Source organism: Epinephelus lanceolatus, chromosome 12 (assembly GCF_041903045.1).
Source record: "Epinephelus lanceolatus isolate andai-2023 chromosome 12, ASM4190304v1, whole genome shotgun sequence".
NCBI classification, from domain to species: domain Eukaryota; kingdom Metazoa; phylum Chordata; class Actinopteri; order Perciformes; family Serranidae; genus Epinephelus; species Epinephelus lanceolatus.
In genome coordinates, this window is record NC_135745.1 from 35640052 (window position 1) to 35666563 (window position 26512).

At 39.0% G+C, this 26512-nt stretch overlaps 1 protein-coding gene across 2 annotated transcripts; it reads left to right on the forward strand.

Annotated features, from left to right (window-relative positions):
* Positions 1–706: 706 nt before the first annotated feature.
* Positions 707–23569, forward strand: LOC117263047 (hypoxanthine-guanine phosphoribosyltransferase). Of its 2 annotated transcripts, none has more exons than XM_078173354.1 (9): positions 707–866; positions 1095–1201; positions 4900–5083; positions 7435–7500; positions 16155–16172; positions 20651–20733; positions 20961–21007; positions 21152–21228; positions 22825–23569. In XM_078173354.1, the coding sequence occupies exons 1-9, from the start codon at positions 819–821 to the stop codon at positions 22870–22872; spliced, it is 678 nt and encodes a 225-aa protein (XP_078029480.1). In that variant the 5' UTR covers positions 707–818; the 3' UTR covers positions 22873–23569. The 2 variants fall into 2 exon arrangements, with proteins under 2 accessions (XP_078029480.1, XP_078029479.1); XM_078173353.1 differs by having other exon boundaries at positions 864–999.
* The last annotated feature ends 2943 nt before the right edge of the window (positions 23570–26512 follow it).

A 26512-nucleotide genomic window follows, 5' to 3' on the forward strand; every position in this document is an offset into this window, starting at 1 on the left:
GAGGTTAATTGGTGACTCTAAACTGTCTGTAGGTGTGAATGTGAGTGTGAATGGTTGTCTGTCTCTATGTGTCAGCCCTGTGATAGTCTGGTGACCTGTCCAGGGTGTACCCCGCCTCTCACTCAGCTGGGATGGTGACCCCAAACAGGATAAGCGGTTGCAAAAAATGAATGAATGAAAGCATTTTAACATTGTACCAACTCTGTGATGGGGCTGTTTGACACAAATGCACAGCATGATTTTAATCACAAATCACCTGTTTTTAGAAAACATTCATGTGAATTAAAACATGTATTTGTAGCTGAGATCTTAACCTTTCATTTGTTGCTGATTAGAATAACATAACTTAGGCCAGACAATTCCAGCAGACAGTGAAACCTGTGCCAGCCGACCCCTGTCTCCCCTACTTCTGTCCATTTTGCTGACACTGTTGTATTTTTACTCTACTTTTATATTTTAAATGCAGGACTATGTCTTGTAAGTAGGTATTCTTATATTTCATAAAGTAAGGTTCTGAATACTTCTTCCACTGCTGCTAGTAACGTGACCAAAGTCCTGTTTCAGCTGCTCCCTGATCAGCCATCACAAAGTATTGTCCTTCTGAAAGCAGCAGCCATGCAAGTGTAATGCTGCCCCTGGCGGCAGCAGCACCGTATTACAACACAACCCAGATGGATGCAAACTGTATGAAAGTTACAGGGAACATTCCTCCACCCTGATGCTCCTCCTCTCTCCGCACGGTGCCAAACCCTTCACAGAGCTCGCACCACCACTTTCCTCTCAGACAAGAGCCGTTTGTGTGCGTGCAGGAAAACAACATGGCAGACACTGCCGTCCAATCCGAGGGAAGAAGCGGCGGGATTGTGGTAATTAAATCTAAGAAACAATAGGGAATGCAGGGACAAGTGTTGTATGACGTCCGACAAGTTTCCTCCTTCGTGGACGCACAGGCGCGTTCAGACAACTTTACGCACCTTGTGGATTGTAGTTACTGGAGAGGCACGTGTGTCAGGCTTCAGACTTAGTGATGGTGTTTTACTGCTTGTTAGACGATCAACAATGAGGCTACACGATGTTTATGTCTTTCCTCCCAGATTAACGATGACTGGCCAGGCTACAGTTTAGACCTCTTCAACTACCCAGCTCACTACGCCGGAGACTTAGACTGTGTCTTCATCCCGCATGGCGTGATTATGGACAGGTACAACACACCAAACTGCCAGATGTTTCTGCTGTAAAGCTATGCGTGTCCTTAGACAGATGTGAGGGATCCTATCATGTGTTATAGCCTATGGTGGCATTACCTGTGGGGGTTTTGGCACATGTAATACAATATGATCACTGTAACCCCGCCCACACAACAAACAACTCACAAACAGATCACAGTTCCTTACAGTTAATGTCATTTAGAGGGTAGAAACCTACTTAAATCAAACATGCACACCAGTAGCCTGCTGGAGGTCATTCTGTAGGGCTCTGGCAGTGCTCCTCCTGTTCCTCCTCACACAAAGGAGCAGGTACCGGTCCTGCTGCTGGGTTGATGCCCTTCTACGGCCCTGTCCAGCTCTCCTCGGTCTCCTGGTATCTCCTTCTTGCTCTTGAGACTGTGCTGGGAGACACAGCAATCCTTGTAACCACACGTATGGATGTGCCATCCTGGAGGAGCTGGACTGGGCTGCAGGTACCGCCTCATGCTACCAGTAGTGACAAGGACACTAGCAGAACACAAAACTAGAGAAGAGTCAGTAAGAAAGATAAGGAGAGAGCAACTGTCTGTGGCCACCACATGTAAAACCAGGGGCGGATTTAGTCATTTTGGGGCCCAAGGCAAAGACAGGCATGGGGCCCTCCAGATCCTTTTATTCATCCCTGTTTTCAATCCTTATTGTACAAAGACACTTTAAAAGGTGTTTTTAAGTGTCTTTGTAAAAGCCATAATAAAATAAAGGCTTTTAATGAAGTAATCAAGCTACCCTTTTTCTTTCCCTGCTCCATGCAAGAGTGCCTGAAGTTTGTTTTTTCGTCCATGGTAAGATTTTGAGCCCTCTTCTTCAAGAGCACCTGCATTTTTCTTTGAGTTTTTGGACAATATGGCTCCTTGAGCACACCACTACCTCTTTTCTCAAGTAAAAACTCTAACCATAAGTGTATGAGGAGTTTTATGGGGCCCTCAGAAACTTGGGGCCCCAGGCAACCACCTAGTTTTGCCTAATGGTAAGTCCCCCCCTGTGTAAAACCATTCCCTTTTCGGGGGGTTGTCTTGCTTTTGCCTCTCCATTGCACCTACTGTCACTTTCATTTGCAGCAAAGCAGATAAACTTGATCTACAATCACCTGTGCTTCCTAAATGGACCAATGGATACCCCTGAAGTTTCACTGACTTGAGCAGTGTATATGGAAAGTTTAATTTGCATCTGAGTCTTGCATCACAGTATAGTGATAGACTATCATGTGTCAGAATGTGTTTCACTTGAACAGTACAAGGCTTTAAAACCAATATGAAAATCAATATCAAAATGTTAATGTTAGTCAAAAATATAAAGTCAAATGCAGTGAAACTGGTTCCTCTGTTATAAATTACACAAGACAATCGTCACAGATGTAAAACAAGAGCAAGAAATTTGATTGTCTTGTTTTATTATTTCCCACATCCCAAAGCGGCATCTTTAAATGTCTTGTTTGCAGAGTTACTTTGAAATGTATTCAGTCATTAAATATACATTGCATTTTTTTTTGTCCAATCTAATCTGAATACTTTTGGATGACTTAAAATTAAAATATTGAAACTATTGCACCTCATACTAATGGACACACGGTAGTTATGACGGGCTCCAGTGCCAGAGTTTGTGTTGAAACAGCTACTGTATATTAATAGTATCGTCACATGATCAAATACAGACTTCACGCTGGACAACATCAGCATACATATTACCTATCATCACTGCAAATCAGTATATGAAATAAATGAAACATGAAATTATTAATTCAATAGGTTTTTTAAATAGTTTATTTGTAGTTTATGAGGTTTATCTAAAATGAACATATAATTTTGTTATTGACTGTTTCACAAAAGGAAAAAAAACATTGATGGAGATTTGTTTGCCTTGTAGAGATTTGTATTTTAATGTGTGTTCTCCTTTGAACACAGGTGTATTCGCTCACAAGGGCCCATTTTCTGGGCCCCACTGCAACCGTACTGCCTATATTCATTTCTCTGTAAACATCTCAAAACATTTTTTCAGATAAAATGAGTCTCTATGCACAAAATGCAGCTTTAACTGTTGATCAAATCAGCCGTACAAAAACAGTACTGACTCAAACTACAACTGTACTGTGTGTATTTTACAACATGTGGGATGGACGGCAGAGGAGATACCTGCACACCAATGTAATTGGGCTGGAAAGCCACAAAAAGTCCACAGGCTGAGATCAAAGCAAAAAAAGTCTATTAATTTAAGACATCAGTGCACAAAAAAGGTGCAAAGAAAAAGGGTAAAAACAGCAGCAAATGTTTCAGTCCTTGATCATCATCAGTTTGCTATTTGAGCACCTTTTCTGTGCACTGATATCTTAAATAAATACACTATTTTTGCATTGATCTCAGCCTGTGGACCTTTATGTGGCTTTCTAGCACAGTTCCATTGGAGTATCTTCTCTGCCGTCCTGTCTCGTTTGTCTACTGTACCGATGCACCCAAGACAAACTTGTTTATTGCCCCAGTAGGTGCAGATTCACATCAGCCCTGAGACTTTACAACATGTGCCATGCTGTTTGTTTTGTGTGTCACTTTTTGTTGCAGCTGTTTTTTAGGCTGAGGCCACATGGAGGACTTTGCCCCTGTAACACAAGAGGAGCACGTACTTTAAAATGTTCATCTTACATTTTCAGTGTAGCCTAGATAAAAAAGAAATTTTCCTCATCCTGTTGACGGTAAGAGATATTTTTACAGTCTTTACAGACAGTGTAAAATAAGCAATATGATGTAGCCTAAACATGAATATCACATTTTTAATGGATGTTTTAATGTTTTCAGGATATCAAAAATCAAATATTCTGAAGATATCTATAATGTGGTCCATTTAGGCTATATGCAATATGTCAAAATAGGATCTTACAGTAATATGTTAAAAGATCCAACAAAATATCTTTTATGGATTAATGATTTCTCAAAACGGGATACTCCAAAGATGCAGGTAATATGTTAAATGATCCGACAAAATATCTTTTATGGATTAATGATTTCTCAAAATGGGATACTCCAAAGATGCAGGAAATATGTTAAAATATCTGAAAAAATATCTAGTGGATACAGTTTTAGGATACTATATGCATATTTCATGGATGGGTAGGCTACTATACGGATATTTCCTAAAATATGATCTGTCAAAGATGCATTTAATATGATAAAAGATCCGTAAAATGATCTTTAAGGGATATAGTTTTAGAATATCACAGGTATATTTCACGGATAAGTATCCGGATTTGGGATATTCCCGGGTCCAATCTTGTCCGAATACGGAAATATCCTAAAATAAGATCTGCCGAAGATCCAGTCTGGAATCATCAGGATATTGTCCGTATCTTTGACGTATACAGACATATCACCACCTTGGATAGTACCGTATTTTAGAGCTTTTATTCCAGTGTATAGTCTGTGTAATTACTCCTTTTTTCAAATGTAATCTGGGCTGATTAAAGTACAATCAACAGGAGTGAGAACATTAACATGCCGTCCTGGACAGATTACTCATTGATGAAAAGACTCCTGGAGGTTACATCAGCCTACAGACACGACTAATGAAAAAACAGATAACCCACAGCTGTGAATCCTGAAAGACAACACCACATTTCTTTCGAGCGTTAAAGACGAAATTCAAATTTCACTACTTTTTCTTTCAGGACAGAGCGTCTGGCTCGCAACATCATGGACGACCTGGGGGACCATGCCATCGTGGTGCTGTGTGTGCTGAAAGGAGGCTACCAGTTCTGTGCCGACCTGGTGGACAGGATCAAGGCTCTCAGCCGCAACTCCAACCAAACGATCCCCATGAGGGTCCACTTCATCCGTCTCAAGAGCTACCTGGTGAGCGTCTGCCCACGCACAGACAGCACTCAGACGCTGGCAGTTTCATACACTGTGGCATGTGTGAAAATGGAGAGGCGCTCTTCATGCTTAAGTTTATCAGTCATGATGGTTCCCAGAAGTCACGTGACTTAGTCGGAAGATGTGTGTAACATTCTATACAACATGATGACAGTGGTATGTTTGTGTAACTTTGCCTTCAGTGGGCTGTTTTCATGTGTTTTCTGAAGCACAGGCAAAGAGGAAAAAAAAACACACTTTGAATGGGAAACTTAAGTATTTTTCCACATGAATCCTATTTTCCCAGGTTTTGTGTCTAAGTGACTAATGGGAACAACAGTTTTTGAAATTGCTCCAGTATTGAGAGAGGACCGCAGCCAGCAGCTGAAAAACAGGTCACAAAGTAACTGCTCGGGGCATGTGTGCACCGTCAGTTTACATCCACTAAAAGTGTTCGTTTTTGCCACTGACAGGCTCAGATTATTATTCTAAGTGTCTGACAACATTATGGAAAGGATCTTTACATGGATAGATCTTTTTGTTGAAGAGTAAGGGTGCTTTCAGGCCTAGAGTTGTCTTGCTTTGGTCTGAATCAGGGACTAATTTTGTTATAAAGTTGTATAATTACCTAGAGTTGGTTCGTGTTCTCACGGCAGCATTTACAAGCGGACCAGATCAAATGCCTTGTGTGAGAAAGCTGCTCTTGATTGGTCAGAATTTCCATGTGGGAAAAATCCAGGAAGTAAACCAAACGTTGAAGAAGAGTCACTTGATGTGATGTGATAAATGTGACACTTTCTAATGTCACAATGGAGGGACAACTACGCAGGTTGATTTTAGCGCTGCTCATCGTGGACTATATTGCTGTCATTGTTCATTTTAGTCAAACCATACAGTTTGAAAACGAGGCGCGGCTCCAACTAGAAAACAATGTTTTGATGCATTGGATGTGCTGAATGTGCATATTAAGGCAGTACAGGAGGAGGTGCACATTAATAATCCTCCAGGACTGTAACATGCTCATGTTTAACCCAAACAATGTGTCATGTGACTGCAGTTGGTTCAGATCAAGGTCGGAACACCTTCTCACCACAAATGAACCGCACCAGAGTTCGTTTGTAAGCGGACGAGACCACCTCTTCAAGAAGGTCTCAGTCTGGTTGTTTCGGTGCACACCTGAGTGTGATTGCTGTGTTCACACCTGCCCAAACAAACCGCACGCAGGGGGCAAAAGGACTTGAGTTCAGTTGAACTGGACTAAACAGGGCAGGTGTGAAAGCACCCTCAGATCCTTTTTATTTAACTAGAAACAATCCCAAAATCTCTATCGCCAAACCGACCACACTCCATTTAAATAAACACTGAATTTATCATTTTAAAAACAATTAATTGCCTGATGAAGGTCACACTGACCGAAACGTTGCTTAAATAAAATGAAAATAAGAGAGTGAGACAGTGTGCGGGAGCCTTTTTTGATTCTTATATGTTTTGGGGTTGCAGCCTCTCTCCTATGCACCTGCTGTTTTTGGGTGTGCTGAGATTTTTCCATACAAAAAACACTTAATTCAAAGCTGACATCAACACAGTAAAACTCTGAAAAACCATCTTGGTTCATCTCTCCACTGATCCAGGAATGACCAACTCTGGTGTAGTTGATATAAACCCTTAATTCATCCAGTTAGATGTGAAAATATGCTGACTCTATTCACGCTAAAATCACTGTTTTTTAAAATGGAGTTTGGTGGGTTTGATTTTGGGCTGATTCTGGTTAAACAAACAGGCCTGTTTCTGTAGGAATCCTTTTCATAATGTGCCAGACACTTAAAATGACAATCTGAGCCTGTCAGTGACAAAACCAAACACCTTTAGTGGCTGCAATTAAGGTGTGCAAATGCCCTGATTAGTTATAGTATAGCCTGTTTTACAGCTGCTGATTGCAGCCCTCTCACTTGATACTTGACCAGTTTAAAAAAAATGATGTTCCTATTAGTCACTTAGACATGAAAACATGGGAAAATATGGTTTAAAAATACCTAACTTACCCTTTAAATTAGTATATGACTAATATTATGTGACTGCCTTGAGTGATAAAATACACTTTGACCTTAAATTCATCATTTGTTTCAAGTTTGGAGATTATTCTTGTCATTATTCCTGACATCCTTTTTAAAACACCCCAGAAAGATAATGTTGTCTTGTCCAATAATGTGCCTTACATTCAAAGCAGGAATCACCTCTTTTAAATTGAGAATATACCCAGATTTTTCAGGATGACATATTTTTCACTGATGTCATCACAAAAGTGTCAAACACATGTAAACATTAAGAAAAAAATTTTTTGGTTTCCACAGAATGACCAGTCGACAGAGGATCTTCACATAGTCGGAGCAGAGGATTTGTCTTTTTTATCCGGAAAGGTAACACTCGATTAAAAACAGCTCCTCTCTTGATAAAGAACTGCACCTGAGTCCATTGAGACATTATCATAAGCTGCATCACAGTGAAACAAACACTGAGATGGTGGGTACTGATAGACGGCAGCCTCAAGAGGGCAGCCTTCCCTCTAATCTGCCATGTCCCTCGCCACCTCGAAGCAACGCTTCAGTGCTTCCGTAAAGGAGATCAAAGATGGCAGTTTCTGACAAACCCAGCGGTGATCAGATACCAACTGTTATATTGTGATTGTTTAAAGGTCTCTTCCACTTTATCTCAGTGGAAGCAAAACTCAAAATCTGTGTAAATGGGAGGATCCACTCGCTATCAGTGTAGATCAGGAGGATGACAGCGGGCTACAGGCTCTTCATCTGCTCGTCTTGTTATAGTGTGATCAAAATCTGTGCATCACTGGACTCGGGTCTGTTTGTGTGTGTGTGTGTGTGTGTGTGTGTGTGTGTGTGTGTGTGTAGGTGTGTGTATGAGCTGACTGTTGCCAGATCTGACAGCGTATTCCATTGACTAAAGGTGAAATTTCCAACCTGATTCTGTGTCTGTGGGTAGTCTGGAGATAAACTGAGGGGGTTGTGAGATATGGAGCTGGAAATTAGAAAAAAAAATCTGATATACAAAATGATCTTTACTTTTGAGGATCCTCCCTAATTTTTGCTTTTTTATTGTAAAGCATTGCACAGTTTCACCTAGGGGTGTAACGGTACACAAAAATCTCGGTTCGGTACGTACCTTGGTACACAAGTCACGGTTCGTTTTTTTTCAGTACAGTAATGAAAAAAATAGACAACTATTAAATATCTTTTACTTATTGGTAACCTTATTAAAACATACCACCACAGCAGTTAACTCTTTTTACACAATTTTGAATGAAACAAATATATATAAAATCCTGCTTTTTCACATTGTTTGAATGAAAATAGAAATATAAAAGTGAAAAATAAAATCCTGCTGTTTTTTTAACACATTTTGTGAATGAAAAATATAAATATACATTTCTGCTTTAACAGTTTTACTCAATTAAAATAAAAAGTATAGTGCAGCTGGTCAGCTTTAAAGCCTGCTCAGATTCAGTTTTACTAGGAACTTACTTAGCTTTCCCACTTTGTTAAAGTGCAGTAAACAAAACATGCTTATATCTAAAGTGCAGCTTAAACAATTTTACTCAACTCCAATGGCGTTGATTATTTCTTTAGCGCGATGGCCAGGGAAACGCTCTTTCTTTTTAAACGACGACGATGTCGTAGTTTGCACCAGATTGCTTTTTCTAGTCGTGCCGGTTAACGTTCAAACTCGGGTGGTGTCGCTTTAGATGCGTTAGCATGTTAGACGTGTTTCCAAGTACATACCCGACCGCTGTTCTGCAGTGTCGGCACACTGCTTTTGTCTTGTCCACTTGTTTATTTCCATCTTCGTATTTTACCCTGAAACCAAAGTGTTCCCAAAAGGAGGACTTAAGGTTTGCGGGTGGGTCTTCAGGTTCGTCAGGCTCACTTGCCATGTTGTCAAAATGCGAGAATGCACTGCACAAAGTGAAAGCGGAGATTTACGGTCGGACTCGGTCCGTCATTCAATTATGTCCGTCGGGGAACTAGATATTTTAAATGGTTCGGCTCACAAAAATGGAATTAAAATAAAACAAAATAAAATAAAATAATATCCTGTGTCCAGTAATTTGGTACAGGGTTGTGCCGAACCGAAAGTTGTGTACCGAACGGTTCGACACAAATACATGTACCGTTACGGCCCTAGTTTCACCTCTAACTCATAGACCTGCACCCCATGACAAGGAACAGCACATAGACATGCTTTGTGTTAAAGGGATAGCTGTGATTTTTTAAGTGGTGTTGTATGAGGTACATATCCAAAGTCAGTGTGTTACATACAGTAGATGGCGGCTGGTACATCCTCAATTTAGAGAAGCAGGCAGGAATACCGACATAGATGCTAAGCAATGTACAGCTGTGGATAGGGTCAGCAATGAAACACATTTAGCCACCTAAAAAAGCACTATCAGTTTAAATGTACGCTATATTTAGAATATTTTCACATCACCTTGCTGTCGGACAGCGGTTTCTGAAGGGGAACTAAAGTTGTTGTATTGTCCTCTTCAAAGCCAGACTCCATTGACAAAAACAGTAGTTTTACCTCGCTGAACACAGGAGCTGCTGATCTACCGCTGCCTTGATCAGTTAGTTTGTGTCATTGTGTCATTTTGGTGTTTTAAAGGGTTAGTTCGGATTCTCCAAAGTCACAACAAATTGTTCAAGGCAACAATAGACCAGCAACTCCTGTGTTGCCCTCGTGTCAAAGGAGTGTCTTTGAAGAGGGCGATATATTGACTTTCCCATCAGCAAGGTATACCAATGAAAATACTGTAAATATAGCATACACTTTAACTCATATTGTTTTTTCTAGGTGGTTAAAATACGTTTTGCTGTTGCCGCCCCCGGCCACAGCAGTACATTGCTTAGCTTCTGTGTTGGCATTCCTATCTCCTTCTCCAAACAAGGGGACTCTCCGGCCGCCATCGACTGGATGTAAGACACTGACTACGGATAAGTGCCTCATCCAACCCCACTTAAAAAAATCTATAACCATCCTTTAAGGAGTCACAAGCACTTTAAAATGGGCGGTAAGAACGACCCCTTTAAAGGACAGTTTTATTGGTGTGAATGCGTTAAAAAGTGTGTTAAAAAAGTAGCAGGTGGCACCTTGTAAGGTAGCTTCAGCCACCAGTGTGTGAATGCGTGTGTGAATGGGTGAATCTCACTTGTAGTATAAAAATTGCTTATACAAGTGCAGGTCCATTTTACAACAGCGTTTAAAACATGACTCTCCTGAATTAATCAATTCATTGTTTCGGCTCTTGTGAGCACAAGTTCATGTGTGACCTGACCTGTAGTTTTTGTCCAGGTGTTTCTTCAGCTGATGTAAACATGAAGTACTTATGTAACAGCCTGACTATGGGTGCGTGCATGTCGGCAGCTTGTTTACAGAGTGTGCACACATACTCGTCTTTATCTCTCAACTCATCTGTGCAAACAGTATCTGCATACAAATAGGTGACAAAGTAAAGGAAAAGCTAACATGAAGCGTCGCATGGAGTCACGCCACCACGAGCCTGTAGAACAGCTTCAGCGCTCCTCGCCAAGTCTGTAATCTGTTGAGGGATGAACACCATTCCTCCACAAGATATTGTCTCAATTATATATACAACCTTTATTTATTGTAAATGTAATATTTTCTCATTAAGACGTGTGGAATATGCTGATATTCCTTTTTTAGGAGCAAGTGCATGCAAAAAAAGCTTAATAGGAAAATTGTCTGTTTCAGAATAAGGGCAAAAAAAAGGAATATTTTGAGAATGTAAGTGTTTCCATGCACAAAATATTCCACTGTTATTCTGAATATGACAACATTCCAAACTTTATATGGGTCATGTAAACAGCATATTCCTAATCAGGCCTTACTCTGAATCATTTCTGATTAGGACATGTGGGATATGTGGGTATTACTCGTGTTCTAGGAGCGACACAAGGCCTTTGTCTGAAGGAGAAACACGCCTACTGTAAACTAGGGATACACGATAATATCAGCACGTCATCACTATTGGCCAATATTGGCTTCAAAATGAACAATATCAGAATCGTCCAACACACTTTTTTGTTCATTTGCACAATGAATGAATGAATGAATGAATATTACATGAATTGAAAATTATTGTATTTCATGTCTCCATCTGCTGGTCGGCCACCATGATAAGAGTATGCATGTATAATATGATGTTAATTCCACTACAGATGAGACTTGATGATCACTAAAATTAGGTAAGGAAAAAGTGGATATATTGATGTAGGTTATCGGCAAAAAAATCCAATATTGTACATCCCTACTTTAAACATTATGAAAGACTTGGATATCAGGTTTTTTTTATATGTGCAAATATCGCAACACCGACCTTTCAAAAAGGTGGTTGAACGAATTTAAGAGGGAGCCTGTGTTCACATGATTGAAGTCGCCACCGGTGGAAAACTTTGGAAAAAATCCCATTTTGACTCAAAGACAAAACAAAATGACAAACAGCTCCAGCTGTTGTACGACACACAATGTCGGGGAGTAGTTAAATATGTGTAGTTATTTTTCGTTTTACAACAATTTGCTGTTGTGTATATAGAGGACATAATCAATAGACCACATGTTCATAGTATGAAATAATAATGACGTTTTTTGCTGTATATTATGGCACAGTGCCTCAGCTTGTTGGCCACAGTTGTCATTTAATGAAAATCACACTCTGGTTTACAACCAAGAAATAATATGACTGTAGCATTTTCCTAGTCAAACACATACTTTACTCAGTGTCAGCTCAGTTGTACCTTCATGTAACAATTTAACATTCCAGACTCAGATTGTGATCATTTTCTGTGATGTAGTTTGGATGAAGCTGAACTATGACTTAAATCTAGTTTCATTTTGACAAGCACATTTTTTTGAGAGTAGTTATTAAAACTATGTGTCACTGTGAATAATCCTTTGGCTTGGTAAACTAAAATGTACTTTCCCCAACACAGACGACATGTTAGGGCACGTTAATCAGAGTACACTCAGCTGCACGGTGTTGTCACAATACTAGAAGTTCCAACTTTGATGCAATACCTTGAAAAATATTTATATATAACAACATTTACTTGTTTATGATATGGGGGGGGGGGGGGGGGGGGAACTGGACAGAAAATCTCTACTTTATTTTAGTTATTTTCAAAAGGAGGACTTTTTACACAGACTTTCATTAAAAATGGTTTCAAGTTTTAAATATAGTAATAAAAGGTTTGTTTAACCAAAAATAACCCCTCTGTTTTAATTCCTTTAAGGGTCATTCTGACTGATAATAACATAAAGTCTGTTTTACCGTGATACTGTGAAGCCACAATATTTTCTGAGATGGTTATGATACCGTGAAAATCTCATACTATTGCCACACTAACAAGATTGTAACATGACAACAGTGGTTTTTCATGTCTTGGTTAGTAGCAGAGAAATGCAGAGTGACTGTTACGAACCTGAACAGTAAGAGAGAATGAGAAAGCACAGCTGGTACTGATGTATTGATACTGCGGACAATGAGTTTTGAATCAGTTTCACATATTCAGAATTGAGATGTATTGATGTAAACAGGAATAGTAGTTAAATATTAATTTTCATCAGCCATGTAAACATCTAAATATGGATTTTGTCTGTATGGAATAAGGGCAAAAACCAGAATATTTTGTGCATGTGAACAAAGTCAATCACAGATGACACTAAAAAGATTTAAAGATAAAAGTTTATACTGTATCATTTTGTTTCATGGCGATGGTGGTGGAGAGCATTATCTTCCACGTTGGTCCAAAAGCTGCCATAGTTGTTGAGGTGGGTTGAGATCTGGTGACTGTAAAGACTGTAGCATTTGATTCACACCATTTTCATACTCTCCAAATCATTCAGTGAGCTCTGATACATGTAAGCATCTGCATTTGATATGTCTCTAATCTTATTCAGGTCTTTTTCTTTAGTTTCTGTGTATCTGAGTGTATGCAGTGTGATGAATTACTCAACCACTACTACTGGACTCATAGTCAGCACGAGTATTTCTAGGTAATGTTAATCAGCTGATCTGAATGCTCACAGTCACACACACCCCTTAGCCGAGCACACACACACACACTCACAAGCTAATGTGCCTTGTAGCCAGGCGTGGCATAAATGCCTGAAACATGAATAGGATATGAGGTAGTAAGCTTGAGTCACTGCCTGCTGCTTTGCTCACAGTATTTTAAGTGTGCTTGTGAAATCCCTGAGCTCTCTGTGATGTATAGCTAAATTTAGTCACCTGTTTGTAACAGAATGCTGCCATGTTTTGCTGGAAGAAGTGAACTAATAGTGTGACAAGAAACATATTACACAGTTCATGTAACGCCTTCGCCTCCCTACAGTGTATCTGACAGACTTCCCCTTTTAATATACGGCTTAGTCCTTTATATTCCTCCAGGGGTTACTGCACTCTAAATAAATCTGTATGAATAATGAGGCCTAAACAAAGAATGTCTGCATGCTTGGCTGAATCCTTTGTTTGGAAAGTGGAGTAAACTGCATACACTTACATGGCAGTTAAAGTTTTATGTATTGTGACCTAGCTAATGCCGACCATACACTAGAAGACTTTGAAAAGACTTTTAAAGACTAAAGTCTGACAGCCTCTTACAACTCATGACAAGATTTCACAAAGATGGGGATCTTGCAGGGTCACTGTTTGCAAAACTACAACTATTATTCTAATTACATGGTATCTGGTCGGTGCATAGATTTGAATACTCACAGATACGCGATCTAGCATTTTAGGCAGTATTGGTGACTTTTCCGAAGCTGTTGTTGGTAAAAAAAAAACATGACAAAATGAACATAAAACAGAACTGATTCATAAAATCATAGTTGTAAAACTATAAATCATAAAATCAAGTAGGATTTTAAAAGAGTTTTGGCAGCGAGAAGCTTAAGAAGAAAGAGTTTCAGACCTGTATCAGGAAGTCAGAGCTAGTTAATGGCTAACGTGAACAGATCCATTTTTAGCTTTCTTTTAAAAACATTAAGCGAGCTAGCTTCCCTGATATCAATAGGTAGTGTGTTTCATAGCTTTGGGGTGTAATTGACAAAGGCTGCATCCCTGATCTTCTTCTGGCTGTTTCTGGGAACCTCCAGTAAACCAGCTGCAGGTGATCACAGTGTTGTTGGAGGCAAATAGTTAGGGAGTTAGCAATGTAGTTCGGTCGAAGCCCATTTAGAGCTTTGTATACAAGGAGGAGGAGCTTAAAATCAAGTCTAAATGGAACAGGAAGTCAGTGCAGAGCAGCTCAGACTGGCCTGATGTGCTCGCTGCACTTGCTCTGATTGAAATAAATACATGAATCAACTTCTCTGCATCTTTTTCATTCAGAAATGGTCGTAACCTAGCGTAGATTCTGAGGTGAAAAAATTATTGTTAATGTGGGAATTGAAGCTTAGATCTTAATCTAGGATCACACCAAAACTTGTAACCTCGGATTTAATCCAGGGAGTTATATTCCCCAGATTATTAAGAAGCATTCCTCTTTTTGTTTTACGGCCGACAAGCAGGATTTCAGTTTTGTCTTCATTTAATTGTATGTAATTATTGCTCATCCATTTATTTATTGCCAAAAGACAGGTAGTAATGGTGTTTATAGCTGCAGCATCATTTGGTTCGGCAGAGATGTACAGTTGCGTGTCATCTGTGTAGCCATGTAAACAAACATTGTGTTCTCTAATGATGTCACAAAGCGGCAGCATGTCCATTAGTTGCATGATTTTAGTGGGAGAGGACGGTGGGAATGAGAGGTAAACCCTTTAAAAAATTAAGATGTCTCACTAAAATTAATGCTGGTTACTGGATGAGATACATGCTGAATTAACTCTTAACAACTCCTCTAGTTTGTCCCCCTTTTCCAAAGTCCCAGATAATCGAAATTCACATTCTTGCCTCCCTTGGGCCCCTTCCTTGTTTCCTGTCTACCCAGTTTGACGCTTCTTGTTTGGTGCTGGAGAGAGTGCAGCTATTCTTCACTATTTACATGAGCCAAGGCTAAAAACTCATGAGAATATTAAACATGTTTGATTATGTCGGAATGGCAAGACGTGAAAAAGACAGCTAGGACTGAGTTTCATGACCACTGATCTCCTCAGGCAGGTCATTCCAAAGCTGTGGAGCTCTGACTGCAAAGGCTCTATCACCTTTGTGACCTCGGAACAACAAGAAAAGATGATCGGAGGATCTCGGTTTGCAAGAGGGAACATAGGGCAATAAAAGATCTGTTAAACAACTTGGAGCAAGTCTGGTCAGGGCTTTGTTAGTAATCAATAAAATCTAAAAATCAATTCTAAAATCAACCGGTAACCAGTGTAGGGACGTCAGGATTGATGCGATGTGATCATGTTTTTACTTTACACCAACATTTGCCATCATGGATTTTATTCCAACACTGGAAATAGGAAAAGGCCGTCATAACTTGAACTAAAGCTTGGATTGTGGCTCTTAACATAAATAGTGCCCAGTTGTCTCCAGTTGATTAGACAAACATTTGCAGAATCTCAGCTATTTCAGTGTGACATTCAAAGAAGGACTGAAGGGACATGGATTTCCAATGTGGATGGCGCTGACATTTTTCCGGGGCAGTCATTTCCTTGCATAATCACTGATATCATAAAATGTAATAAAAGCCTTACTGATAGAGCGCCTGCTTTAATAAGTGTGGCAGCTCATGTTTCAACACTTCTGCTTTTACTGTTCTTTTTTTTTTTTTAGATTTACTTTTAATTTAGTTATCAGTTGCTGTATAAGACAAAACCTAGCAGTACAGCTTTTCAACAATTCTTTGTCAGTTTTTTTACTGCAAGTATATAGTGTTTGATTACCTCCTTCAGTTTTTTTTTTTTTTTTTTGCATTAGTCTGTGTGAGTGTTATCTCTGAATGTGTGTGCTGATTAGAAGATACTGCAGTCTGCTATCTGTCCCTAACCAACAATAATTGTTTGTTTCCCTCCCTCTCTTTCCTCCCCAACATGCTCCTGTAAGAACGTACTGATTGTCGAGGTGAGTCAACCATGTTTTTGCTTCTCTGTTTTTCCCCTTCACCAAATGGGCCTATTGTATTTCTTGTCGTGGCGGCTATCCAGGTCAACAGGAGCCATTTAAAGTTTTATTTTCTTCTACGCGACCGGGAGATGAACATGAGGAAACTTTTAAACTGGCTGACCTATATTTGGGAGAATAAGAGCTTTTTTCCAGCATGATCATAAACTTTCTCTTGTTAGCCTGTGTTTGGGAAGAAATGACATTTACAGGAAAGAAATCAATATGGCTATTTAGTCATGGTTACTTACTGTATGTAGACATCTCATGATTAAAGATATGAACGGTCATTAGTCAGTGCTCAAGCATCTGTGAATAGGCCCCTGCAGTCATACATTGACTGTGGCTGCTATTGCATTAAACAATGGAAATGTTTTTACTGCAGTGTTTTCAATTAATCTTTTTTAAGTATCTTTATTTTCTTTGATACTTTATTCAGTATGACAATTCAGTTAACAATGGATGAAATGGTCATGAGTTACGTCAAGGGGTTTCTCATAATGATGAGCCCACAGAAATTTATACCCAACTCTCCAGTTCCCCCTGAGCTCCAAGAAGTGTTTTTGCATCTTTCAGCTCGTTGTTTTGGCTTTACAGTGTACAGATGTACTTTTTTGGTTCGGCTTCACTACTCTCATCTGTGTTGTTTTCGGCCCCAGGGCTAAAAATCTCTGAGAAATCTACTGTACACTACCCCAACACACAAAGTAAGCCACTAAGTGGTTGAAGCATTTGACCATTTTCAACTAAAGAGCCAGACTACAGTGGAGTATTAGGGACACATTTAGGAAAGAAAAATCTGAGATTTTGAGAATAAAGTCATATTATTAGGAGAATAAAGTTTTAATTTTTAGAAAAAAATGTTAATATTATAAGAACAAAGTCATAATTTAATGAAAATGAAATCATGGTATTTCAAGAAAAAAATTATAATATTCTGCGAATACACACATGAATGTAAGAGAAAAAACAACTCACAAATTTACTGCCAGAAAGTCAGATGATGAAGAAAGCGCAACAAAGTCAACATAGTGAAGAAGTCGTGGTGGATGAATGGAGCACAGGACTTTCACCCAGGAGACCAGCCTTTGTGACCCATGGCTTTTCATTTTTAGACTTGGTTAACCTATTATTTAATTTTTTATGGTGTATGAAGCTGCTGAAATCATGCGGTGTACACGCAATTTAGTACAATAGCTGACGAGGTTATACGTAGAACAGGCTCGGGTTAATGTCATATTTCGTCATTGCTAACATGCCCAGGAAGGTCGTACAGCTGATGGCCAGGTGGGCAATACATTTATTTTAGAACTATTTTTAAACCATAATGGGACGTCTTGTTGGAGGCCTAAACAACGGTCAAAGTCCTGTGCTTGGTCTAGTTTATCTACACAGTGTGCATTCATGACTTTAAACATCCTAAAAACTGAAAATAATAAGTCAACATTGACTCACACGACACATGAACCCTCGGGCCTTCCGGGTGAAAGTCCTGACCCACTCATCCTCCACGACTTCTTCTCTCTGTGGACTTCATCTCTCTTTATAGGTTTAATTTACTGCCAGTTTTTTTCTTGTATTTACGGGTTTATTCACATAATATTGAGACTTTTTTCTTGAAATAGTGTGACTTTTTCAGTTAGATTATGATCTTATTCTCAAAATATTAATTTATTTCTTATATTATGACTTTTTCTCAAAAATTATGACTTTATTCTCATAATATTCTGATTTTTTTTTTTCAGTGATTTGGTGGTCATAATCCTCTTTTGTACAAAACAGAGCTTAAAGAGAGTAAATATTGGACTTACATTCATCAGGTGACAGAGACTTAACGCCAAATAAATGCTTAAGTTGCTAACAATTTGCTAACAGTTTAAAAAAAAACTTGTGGGCAACAGCACTCACAAAAGACAAAAAAGTCAAAATATATAATTTACTAGGGCAACACACAGTCAAACAAACAAACGAACAAACAAACAAACAAACAAATGTTTCGGCCAAAGCCTTCTTCAGTGTATCAAACAGAGACAAAGACACTGAAAGCCTGTTAGGTAAAGTTCTAGCACCAGTCACAATGCAAGGTATAATGAGAGGCAATAGAAACCATCTGTGTTGCAGCTGCAGCCAATGACAGGCTGAGACAGAGCAATTGTCAAGACTGTTGCACCTAAGTCAATCCATTAATAGAAACATGCAAATATATTGAAAACATAAGAACATGCAAGTTACTCAGACTCAGACTAGCTGAATGGGAAAAGGGGAGAATTAAAGTGACTGAGAAGAGGCTGTAAAAAGCTTTTAAGTCACTGGGCATAACTCAACTAGGGACTAAGAGAACCCCAGCTAAATAGTCAGAACCTAATACACACCAATCTCAATATTCAAAAATATAAAGTAGGAAAAGTTTAAAAATGATTACAGGGCTCCACTAATCCATTGTATTAAATAGAAAGCCTTAATAATGGAGGGGGCAGTTAAGGTAAAACCAGTCTCTAAAAAAGAAGAAAGAGATCCTTAAATTACAAAAGGGGAAATTAGGGGCTTCAAGGAAAAGTGGAACCACTGTAAAATGTTGAATACAAATGTGTCAAAAAATTATTAATAAAAAAGGGACAAAATATCATGAAGTCTAATGGTCCAAAAGGACAACAGCAAACATCATACCTTACATCAAAGACAGTCTTACAGAGATAAGTCAAAGGAAACAACTCAAAAGAAGTTCTTCATTCAAACCTCTAGGACTCTCAGTTTGCAAGATATGTATCCATTTAGCTTCTCTTTGCAATAACAGTTTGTCTCTATCACCACCTCTTCTAAGTGGCTGGATCATATCAATCCCCTGAAATTTGAGTGTACAGACATCATGGCCAACAGAATTAAAATGTCTGGCCACTGGGGATTTCTCATCTTTGTTTCTGATACTACATTTATGCTCAGAGATCCTTGTTTCAATTCTCGCTTAGTTTTACCGACATAACCCAGTCCACATGGACATTTAAGAAGATACACTACATGTTTGCTTTTGCAGGTAATTCTGTTTGTTAAGCAGAACTTTTTGCCCGTATGGGGATGTAGAAAAATGTCCCCTTTAATCATGGTGCTACATTGGGCACAATTAAAACAAGGAAAATTACCACCAGGAAGGTTAGAAGGAGAAAGAAAATGTTGAGGTGGAACATAACAGTCAGATTTGACTAAAGTGTCTCTTATATTCTTGGCACGTTTATGTGCAAAGATAGGCGGGGCCTGGAAAGAATGTCCTATGAGGGGATCACTAGCTAAAATGTGCCAGTGTTTCAAAACAGCCTGCTTAATATCATAAGATAGTGGAGAAATTCTGCGACTTACACCCATTGTTTTTTAAAAATATGGGAGTTGTGCGTCCTCCTTTCTTCAGCTAACAGTTTCAAAAAAATCAAAGAATGAGATATGTTTTTTTAATACCCTATTTTCTTGAAATTTGATGTATGAAAGCACAGGATGGATAATATATAATTCAAGGTCAGTTGGACAAGGATTTACGTTTATTATAAATGACGATGTATTTGTATGACGATCAAAGTCAAGTCTGGTATGAATCCTTAGGAATTATGGTTGAATAATAATTTTGTATTTGGCTTAATTTTTGTTAGAAGGGTTACAGTTTTGTTTCTTTGTTCTACTCAATGTTAAACTGACAAGATGAGCTGTTTAGTTTATTGTGTTTATCCGTGGTAATGTGCTATTCCCCAGGAGGAGTAGCAAATCCTTATGCTGGTGCTAATGGGATTTAAATAAAGAAAAAAGCAGCTTTATTTTTTTTTTTAAATCTACTTGTACTTAATAGAATTTTACAAAAACAGCTTTTTACTTTTGATGGACATCTTCAACTTATCTACAGCTGGATAGGCAAGAAGCACACATCAAAATTAGGATACGTCTTTAAGTTTATTAAAATGATTAAAATAAATTTTACGCTGTTTTATTTAAAACTATTATTATTTTATGTGATCAGCTTTTCATACTTATACTTAAGGTTAAGAAACTGCAGTCTACATGAGTAACAGGACACTAATGCTTTAACCTTCTGCTCATGTCACAAGTGAAAAATATTTAGTGCAAGTGTGTAAGGACAGTCCTTTCACATGAAGGGCATGTTGACCTACATCTACATGATAAAGATAACAAAGCGTACTTCTGTGGCTTTGTTCCACCACTACTTTTAAATCTCTTCCTTATAGCAGAGGTCAGAGGCGTTTTCTGTGTAAAACGTCACATGGTGTCTAAATTCCCTTTCTTTCCAGTGGAAGTCATTTTTAGAGAATACTCATAAGCTGTTATGTAATACAACTACAGTGTGACCAACTTCTTCCTTTTTACTTGTGAGATGAGTCTTTCTTAGTCTGCATTTCCCTACTGGCAGTCTCAATCCAGTTTTTCTGACTTACCCACTACAGGCCATAGTCGGCACCGGAAAGACAATGAGGACTCTCCTGAATCATGTTGAAGCCTTCAAGCCCAAAATGATCAAAGTAGCAGGGTAAGTTATGGCTGTGAAGACCTCAAAACTAAACCAGCCCACTTGTCCTGCTGTGTGAATCATTCCATTTCCGCCTCCGAGTCTAGACAGAGAGGGGGAAAGAGAGAGAGGTAACAAAGAAAGAATACGTGAAACAGGTTTCAGTTAGTTTTAAAATTCAAACCTGTCCTACATGTGACAGGTAGAAAGATATACTGTCTGACTTTGTCTACTTTTATTTCCCCCAGATTGCTGGTGAAGAGACTGCCACACAACTCGGCATGTCGTCCTGACTGTATGTACCTGACCAACCCTTTTTATGTGTTTATGAGTCAGTGGTTCATTCACGCTTTAAACAATCGTTGCAGCTTGTCAGTCAGTGAGTCAGTGGACCATGGAAATATTTACAATTAGTGCTCCATCTTGTCTTTGATTTCAGATGTCGGCTTTGAGATACCCGATCGGTTTGTGGTGGGATATGCCCTAGACTACAATGAGTATTTTAGAGACTTAAATGTAAGTAACTGTCTTTCTTATTTTAGACAACGGTGACTGTTTACAGCAGAAGTTCTCAATTGTTTTTCAGCCAAGGACCTCTTACAAGATAGATTACAGAACAGAGCACCAATAATACAAAGCAGTTGACATCAATTAAAAGGTCCAGTTTGTAAGATTTAGAGGGATTTAGTGGCATCTAGCGGTGAGGATTGCAAATTGCAACCAGCTGAAACTTCACCCTGTTAGAATTCCCCCAGTGTTCAGGAGGTTTTAACTGCGAGCCGAATTATTCTCAGAGGTTTCTTCCTCTCCAAAACAAACGAACCAGGTGCTCACGCAGTAAAAACACAAACTAAAGAGTTTCACGTTACTAATCAGTGTTTCTGTGATGCTGTTTGGCACCTCGCACATGGGCCGCTAGCCCAGGACCTGCTAATATGTGCTGACCTATTTTATCTGTTACCTTAATGTGTGCTCACCTTGTTTCTGATCCAGACATTCAGAAGTTTTTACTGTATGCCACGTTCTCCACAGAGGTCTCCCCCTCTCCGAAACAAATGGACCAGGGGTCTCATTTATAAACATTGCGTACGCACAAAACGAGGCCTGAAAGAGGTGTACGCCACTTACAACAGAAAAGTTGTGATTTATAAAAACAGACTTAAAGAGAGAAACTTTGACCCATACTTCAGACATTTTGGAGATGTGAAATTGGAAACGCAGATGGTGAGGTGGAAGCCTGATTGTAGATTGTTGAATTATTTTTTGGAGCACGCAATTTTTGTTTTTTGTTCGTACATGCATTTTTAGTATTGATCCTGCACACTGTTTTATAAATGAGACCTCTGGTGATTTAAACGGGTAAAAACTCTAAATAAAGCAGTTTCACTTTACAAATTAGTGTTTATTCGACGTTGTTTGGCATGTTTGTCGTCCGTTCTGCGCTACTGGAGAAACATGGCAGTTCAACATGGCGATCTCCAAGGACTCATTCCCAATAGCTCATTTTAAGGTAACAAAAGTGCAACATTTCTTATTGTCAGGTGATTGTACATGAAGGAAAGCATGCCTATTACCTTATTTTCCATTTTCTTTCAAAAAAAATCCCCCTGAATCCTACACACTGGACCTTTAAATCGCTGCAAGTAACACTGTACATAAATAAAATATCAAAGGCACATTAAGAGAAAAGAGCTCACTTGAAGTACATTTCAGAACATACAGACTCATACACACATATCAGGAGAAGTGTAAAGTGCAGTGTTTTACTCTTGTGCATACATAGGCTAAGTAAAATGTGGATTCTGATGATTTTAAATAAACAATTCATTAGATTGGATTGGAACGTAATCTATGAACTAATTTAGATTTAAATATTAGAATATTATTTGAACTATGCCGCCTTTTGTCAGTCTACTACTACTACTACTACTACTAATAAAATAGATTTAAAAATAGATGTGATATGATGATAATTTAAATGAATGTGACAACTTTTCACAGACCCCGCTTTGAGAGTCACTGGTTCAGAGGGAGGTCATAATGAGTGTCTAGTAACACTTACTATCATCAAATAAAGACATTTTGTATTAACTGTTCTTTCTTCTTTTTCAGCATATCTGTGTGATCAGTGAAAATGCAAAGATGAAATACAAGATTTAACATTTAAAAAAGGACTGGAGGAGGCAGCGACTGTCACACAGATGTCATCTAACAGCAAGCCTGAACATTTTCCCTGGGATGCCATTCACTTACAGCTGCTATCATGACATTTGATCTCCAGCATCTCCTGTTTTGTTCTAACATTCCTTCTGTGAATCTGTTTTTAACAATAGACACTGACACTTAATTGGTAATTTTAGCAAAGACAGTACATGTTGCAACTTCCATTCTTCATGTTTACGAAAGTTATTCATGTGGGAAATGTTTAATGCTGTGGTACTACTACTGTTTGCCTTTGTTAGTTTGACTTTAACACAAATGCCATCTCAATTTTACTTCTTGTATGCAATGTAAAGAACTTGATAATCATGACCTGTGTGAATGTGATAGATTTTGTTTTAATTGGTGTGTGATGAGGTAACAAAGGAAACGTTTAAAGTGAACGGGAGTTGTTTTATTGGGAAGTTAGTGGTAGGATTTTACATTTTCTGATAATATTGTCTTTTTGGTGTTTTCATTAGCAGCTCTGCTGTCACCTTTAATGCTCAGGGGCAAACACAGTAGTTTTGTAAACACTATTTGCTAACTACCTCTTTGTTTTTTCAGTATTTCAGGTGTAGTGGGATTCTTTTATCATTTCTGTATTTTCCTTTTGTAATTTAACACACCAGTAAAGTTTTGTAGCATTTCTGAGGTATCCATCACTGCGTTATTCTCACATTCTCACAGTGTATATTCAGATGTTGATAAGAATTCATATTAAGTGGTGTCTTGGTTGAGCTCATGAGATAGAAACACCTTGTGATGATATACAAAGGAGAGCTCCGAGTCATTTTTGTGTTTTAATTGTGTATTTTTATACAGTCCTAATAGTATTAGGCTGCTGAGGCGTCTTTCTCATTTTAAGACTGACCAAAGCTGCATCCTGAATCATCAGGCTCAGTCTTTGTTTTAAAAAAAAAAAAAAAAAAAGGTAACGTGCAAATGAACCAGTAAAAAGGAACAAAGGGGAGTCCGTTGTGTTGACTGGCTGTGCTCTTTGTACACACCTGACATATGACTCCCAGTCTTTAAGCAGGGAACACAAAGTGCCATAAAAACAAAACCGTTTTTTCTTGGCCCGAGGTCTGCTGGGGATTACAGTAAATTGACTCTCTGACCTTTTAACTGAATTTATCTCCAAGAATTACATCATAGTAAAGGACTGTGTTTCATTTTATGTATTACTAGAAAAGTGTTCTTAAATTATTCAAAATTAAAGTTGGCAAAACACAGTCCCTATAAATATGTTTATATATTTTATTATTGGGTTATCATTAATGTGAAAATACTATTTCATTGTAGTAGCTGCTCAGGTGGAGCTCATTTCAACTACTAACTGTGTTTGGTAGTTACATCTTTTGATGCTGAGTGTGAAACTAATACTGTTAGCCAAAAGCATGCAGATGAAAAACCTACAATTCAGTCTCTTGAGTCTTTGTCAGCTCTTACAGGGTGTTCCCAAAATGATTCTTAAGTTAGTTTTAGTGTTTTACCTTGTGCTCTTGTTCTGATATTTTATAAGATAATTACGTTTTTCATGTGAAATCTTGTCTTCCAAGAAAATAGTAATAGCTGCCAAATGTAAGGAGGAAAATATAACACTCAAGTAGGGTACATGTGTCTCAAAATTGTGTGTCAGTAGGACAGTTGGTTATTTCTGACACTTTCTTGGGGCAGTAGTGCACAGACATGTTCAGTCTGTCAGGTACCAATAAAATTGGCCTTAAATTTCCATTTTATTTCCCAAGGCTTATATCCATAGTAAAGCTACTGGAAGCAGAACTGGCTGGACAGGACAGCTTTGTGCAAGCCTCCTCCCTAAACTGACCTCTGCAACAAAAGCTGCCAATCCCAAGAACAGGTGGTCCCTTATGGTGGAGAGGGATAAAGGGGACATTTGTCAGGGCCCTGAAAATCTCAGCTTTAATGTTAGCCTAAAAGCCACGGTCTGCTCAGACCTGTGTGTCCTAAAGGACTGCTGAGTGTTTAATTTATCTGCTTTTTGAGCCATGGCAGCACAATGAGAGTAAAGATTATATGCAGTGTGGTATGTGTAAACTCACATTCCACATCCACTGCCATCCACATGCCAGCCCTGCTCGACCTCCCTTTGAACCAGGACATGTGACTCCTCGTTCAGCCGTGTTGTTTATATGAAGCGGGTCTGTTTGTGAGAATCCTGAGGTGTGAAATGTGGACAGTGTTCCTGTTTTATTCCTACTGTGTTCAGACGGTGTGTTATTTGCTCCCAACTCGTTGAACTCTGTCGGAACGGTTAACAACACTACCTTTTCACCAGAGCTGCTTACTTTTTGTAAACTCTCACCTGATTGGTCGGGTCGAATACAACGCCGCTGGTGATTGGCTGAGAGTGTCCTGTTGACCGAAGGTGGACTCCCAGAGAGACGGGATCGCTGGAAGCAAAAATTTCCAGCTACGAAACTACACCATGCGCCTCCCCTGAGTGGGTTTGGAATAATCACCGGGAAGCCGTTTGTACTCAACGTATATTAAATTATGACACCGCCTGGCCATCTTGGAGGTCCCAAGCTATGATTTTACTTTGTCTTCTCGCTTTTATGGACAACCGCCGCCGCTCTTGCCCGCCTGTAATGACGCCTCACAACTACACAGGTAACTTTGTTTAAACTCCAGCCGTTAGCATGGATGCTAACCGCAGCGCCGAGCAGCCTGTTGCCTCAGTTGCTTTGGGTGCTTTTACCCACTTTATAAGCTTTACAGCCAGCGCTCACTTAGTATATCACATTTAAAGTGGCTACGGCGTCTTACATCGCCATTTCAACTCTTTTGTGTCGGTATTTAATCAGAAGTAACAAAGGAAAAGCGACTTTTGTCGGTCGCATGAGAACAACAGCTCGACACGCTCTGTTCTTGCCTGTTGACCATCGATCTCAAACAAGAGACACTCACATTCATCTCTAAATCACATTATCTGTGGTTTAATAGTTGAAATATAAACCGTGTAATGAGCTTGTGTGACTCATGCTTTACAACCCCAGTTTTATAGGTTTGTTGTAACTTTATTTCATGTGTGGCAGAGCTGTATTTCGCCCTGCCTCTCGTCTGTAGTTCACTTGTTGCTGGCCATTCATTATGCAGTGTTGACTATCCACGTTGTTGTGCTTGAAGCTGAAGACAGCAAGCCTGAATTGTTGCCTGAATAATGCGGTGATGATGTGGTTTGTCAGCACTGTCTTCACCCCGTCCACGAAACCAAAGGCAATACTCAATGAAGTGTACACCTTGCCTGGAGTACTTTAGTGAGAATCAATAGCGTTGTTGCGTTGTGCTCACATTTCATAACACAGCGTTTCATTACTGTACTCCAAGTCAGCCTGTTTCACAGCATCTCAAGTCACAAACATCAGGTAGAAAATAGACTTAGGTTAAGACCTGTTGCATAATGTTGATTGTCCAAAATGAAGCACGGATGGTCCACTATTATGAGTGTTTAACAACTGGGTTATTGAGTCATGTTGTCTTACACACGCTTGAACAGTGTGAGCTGTTAATTTAAAAATATGCCTGTGATTCAACAAACTAAATGCAATAATATTAACATATGTCTCTGCCCCCT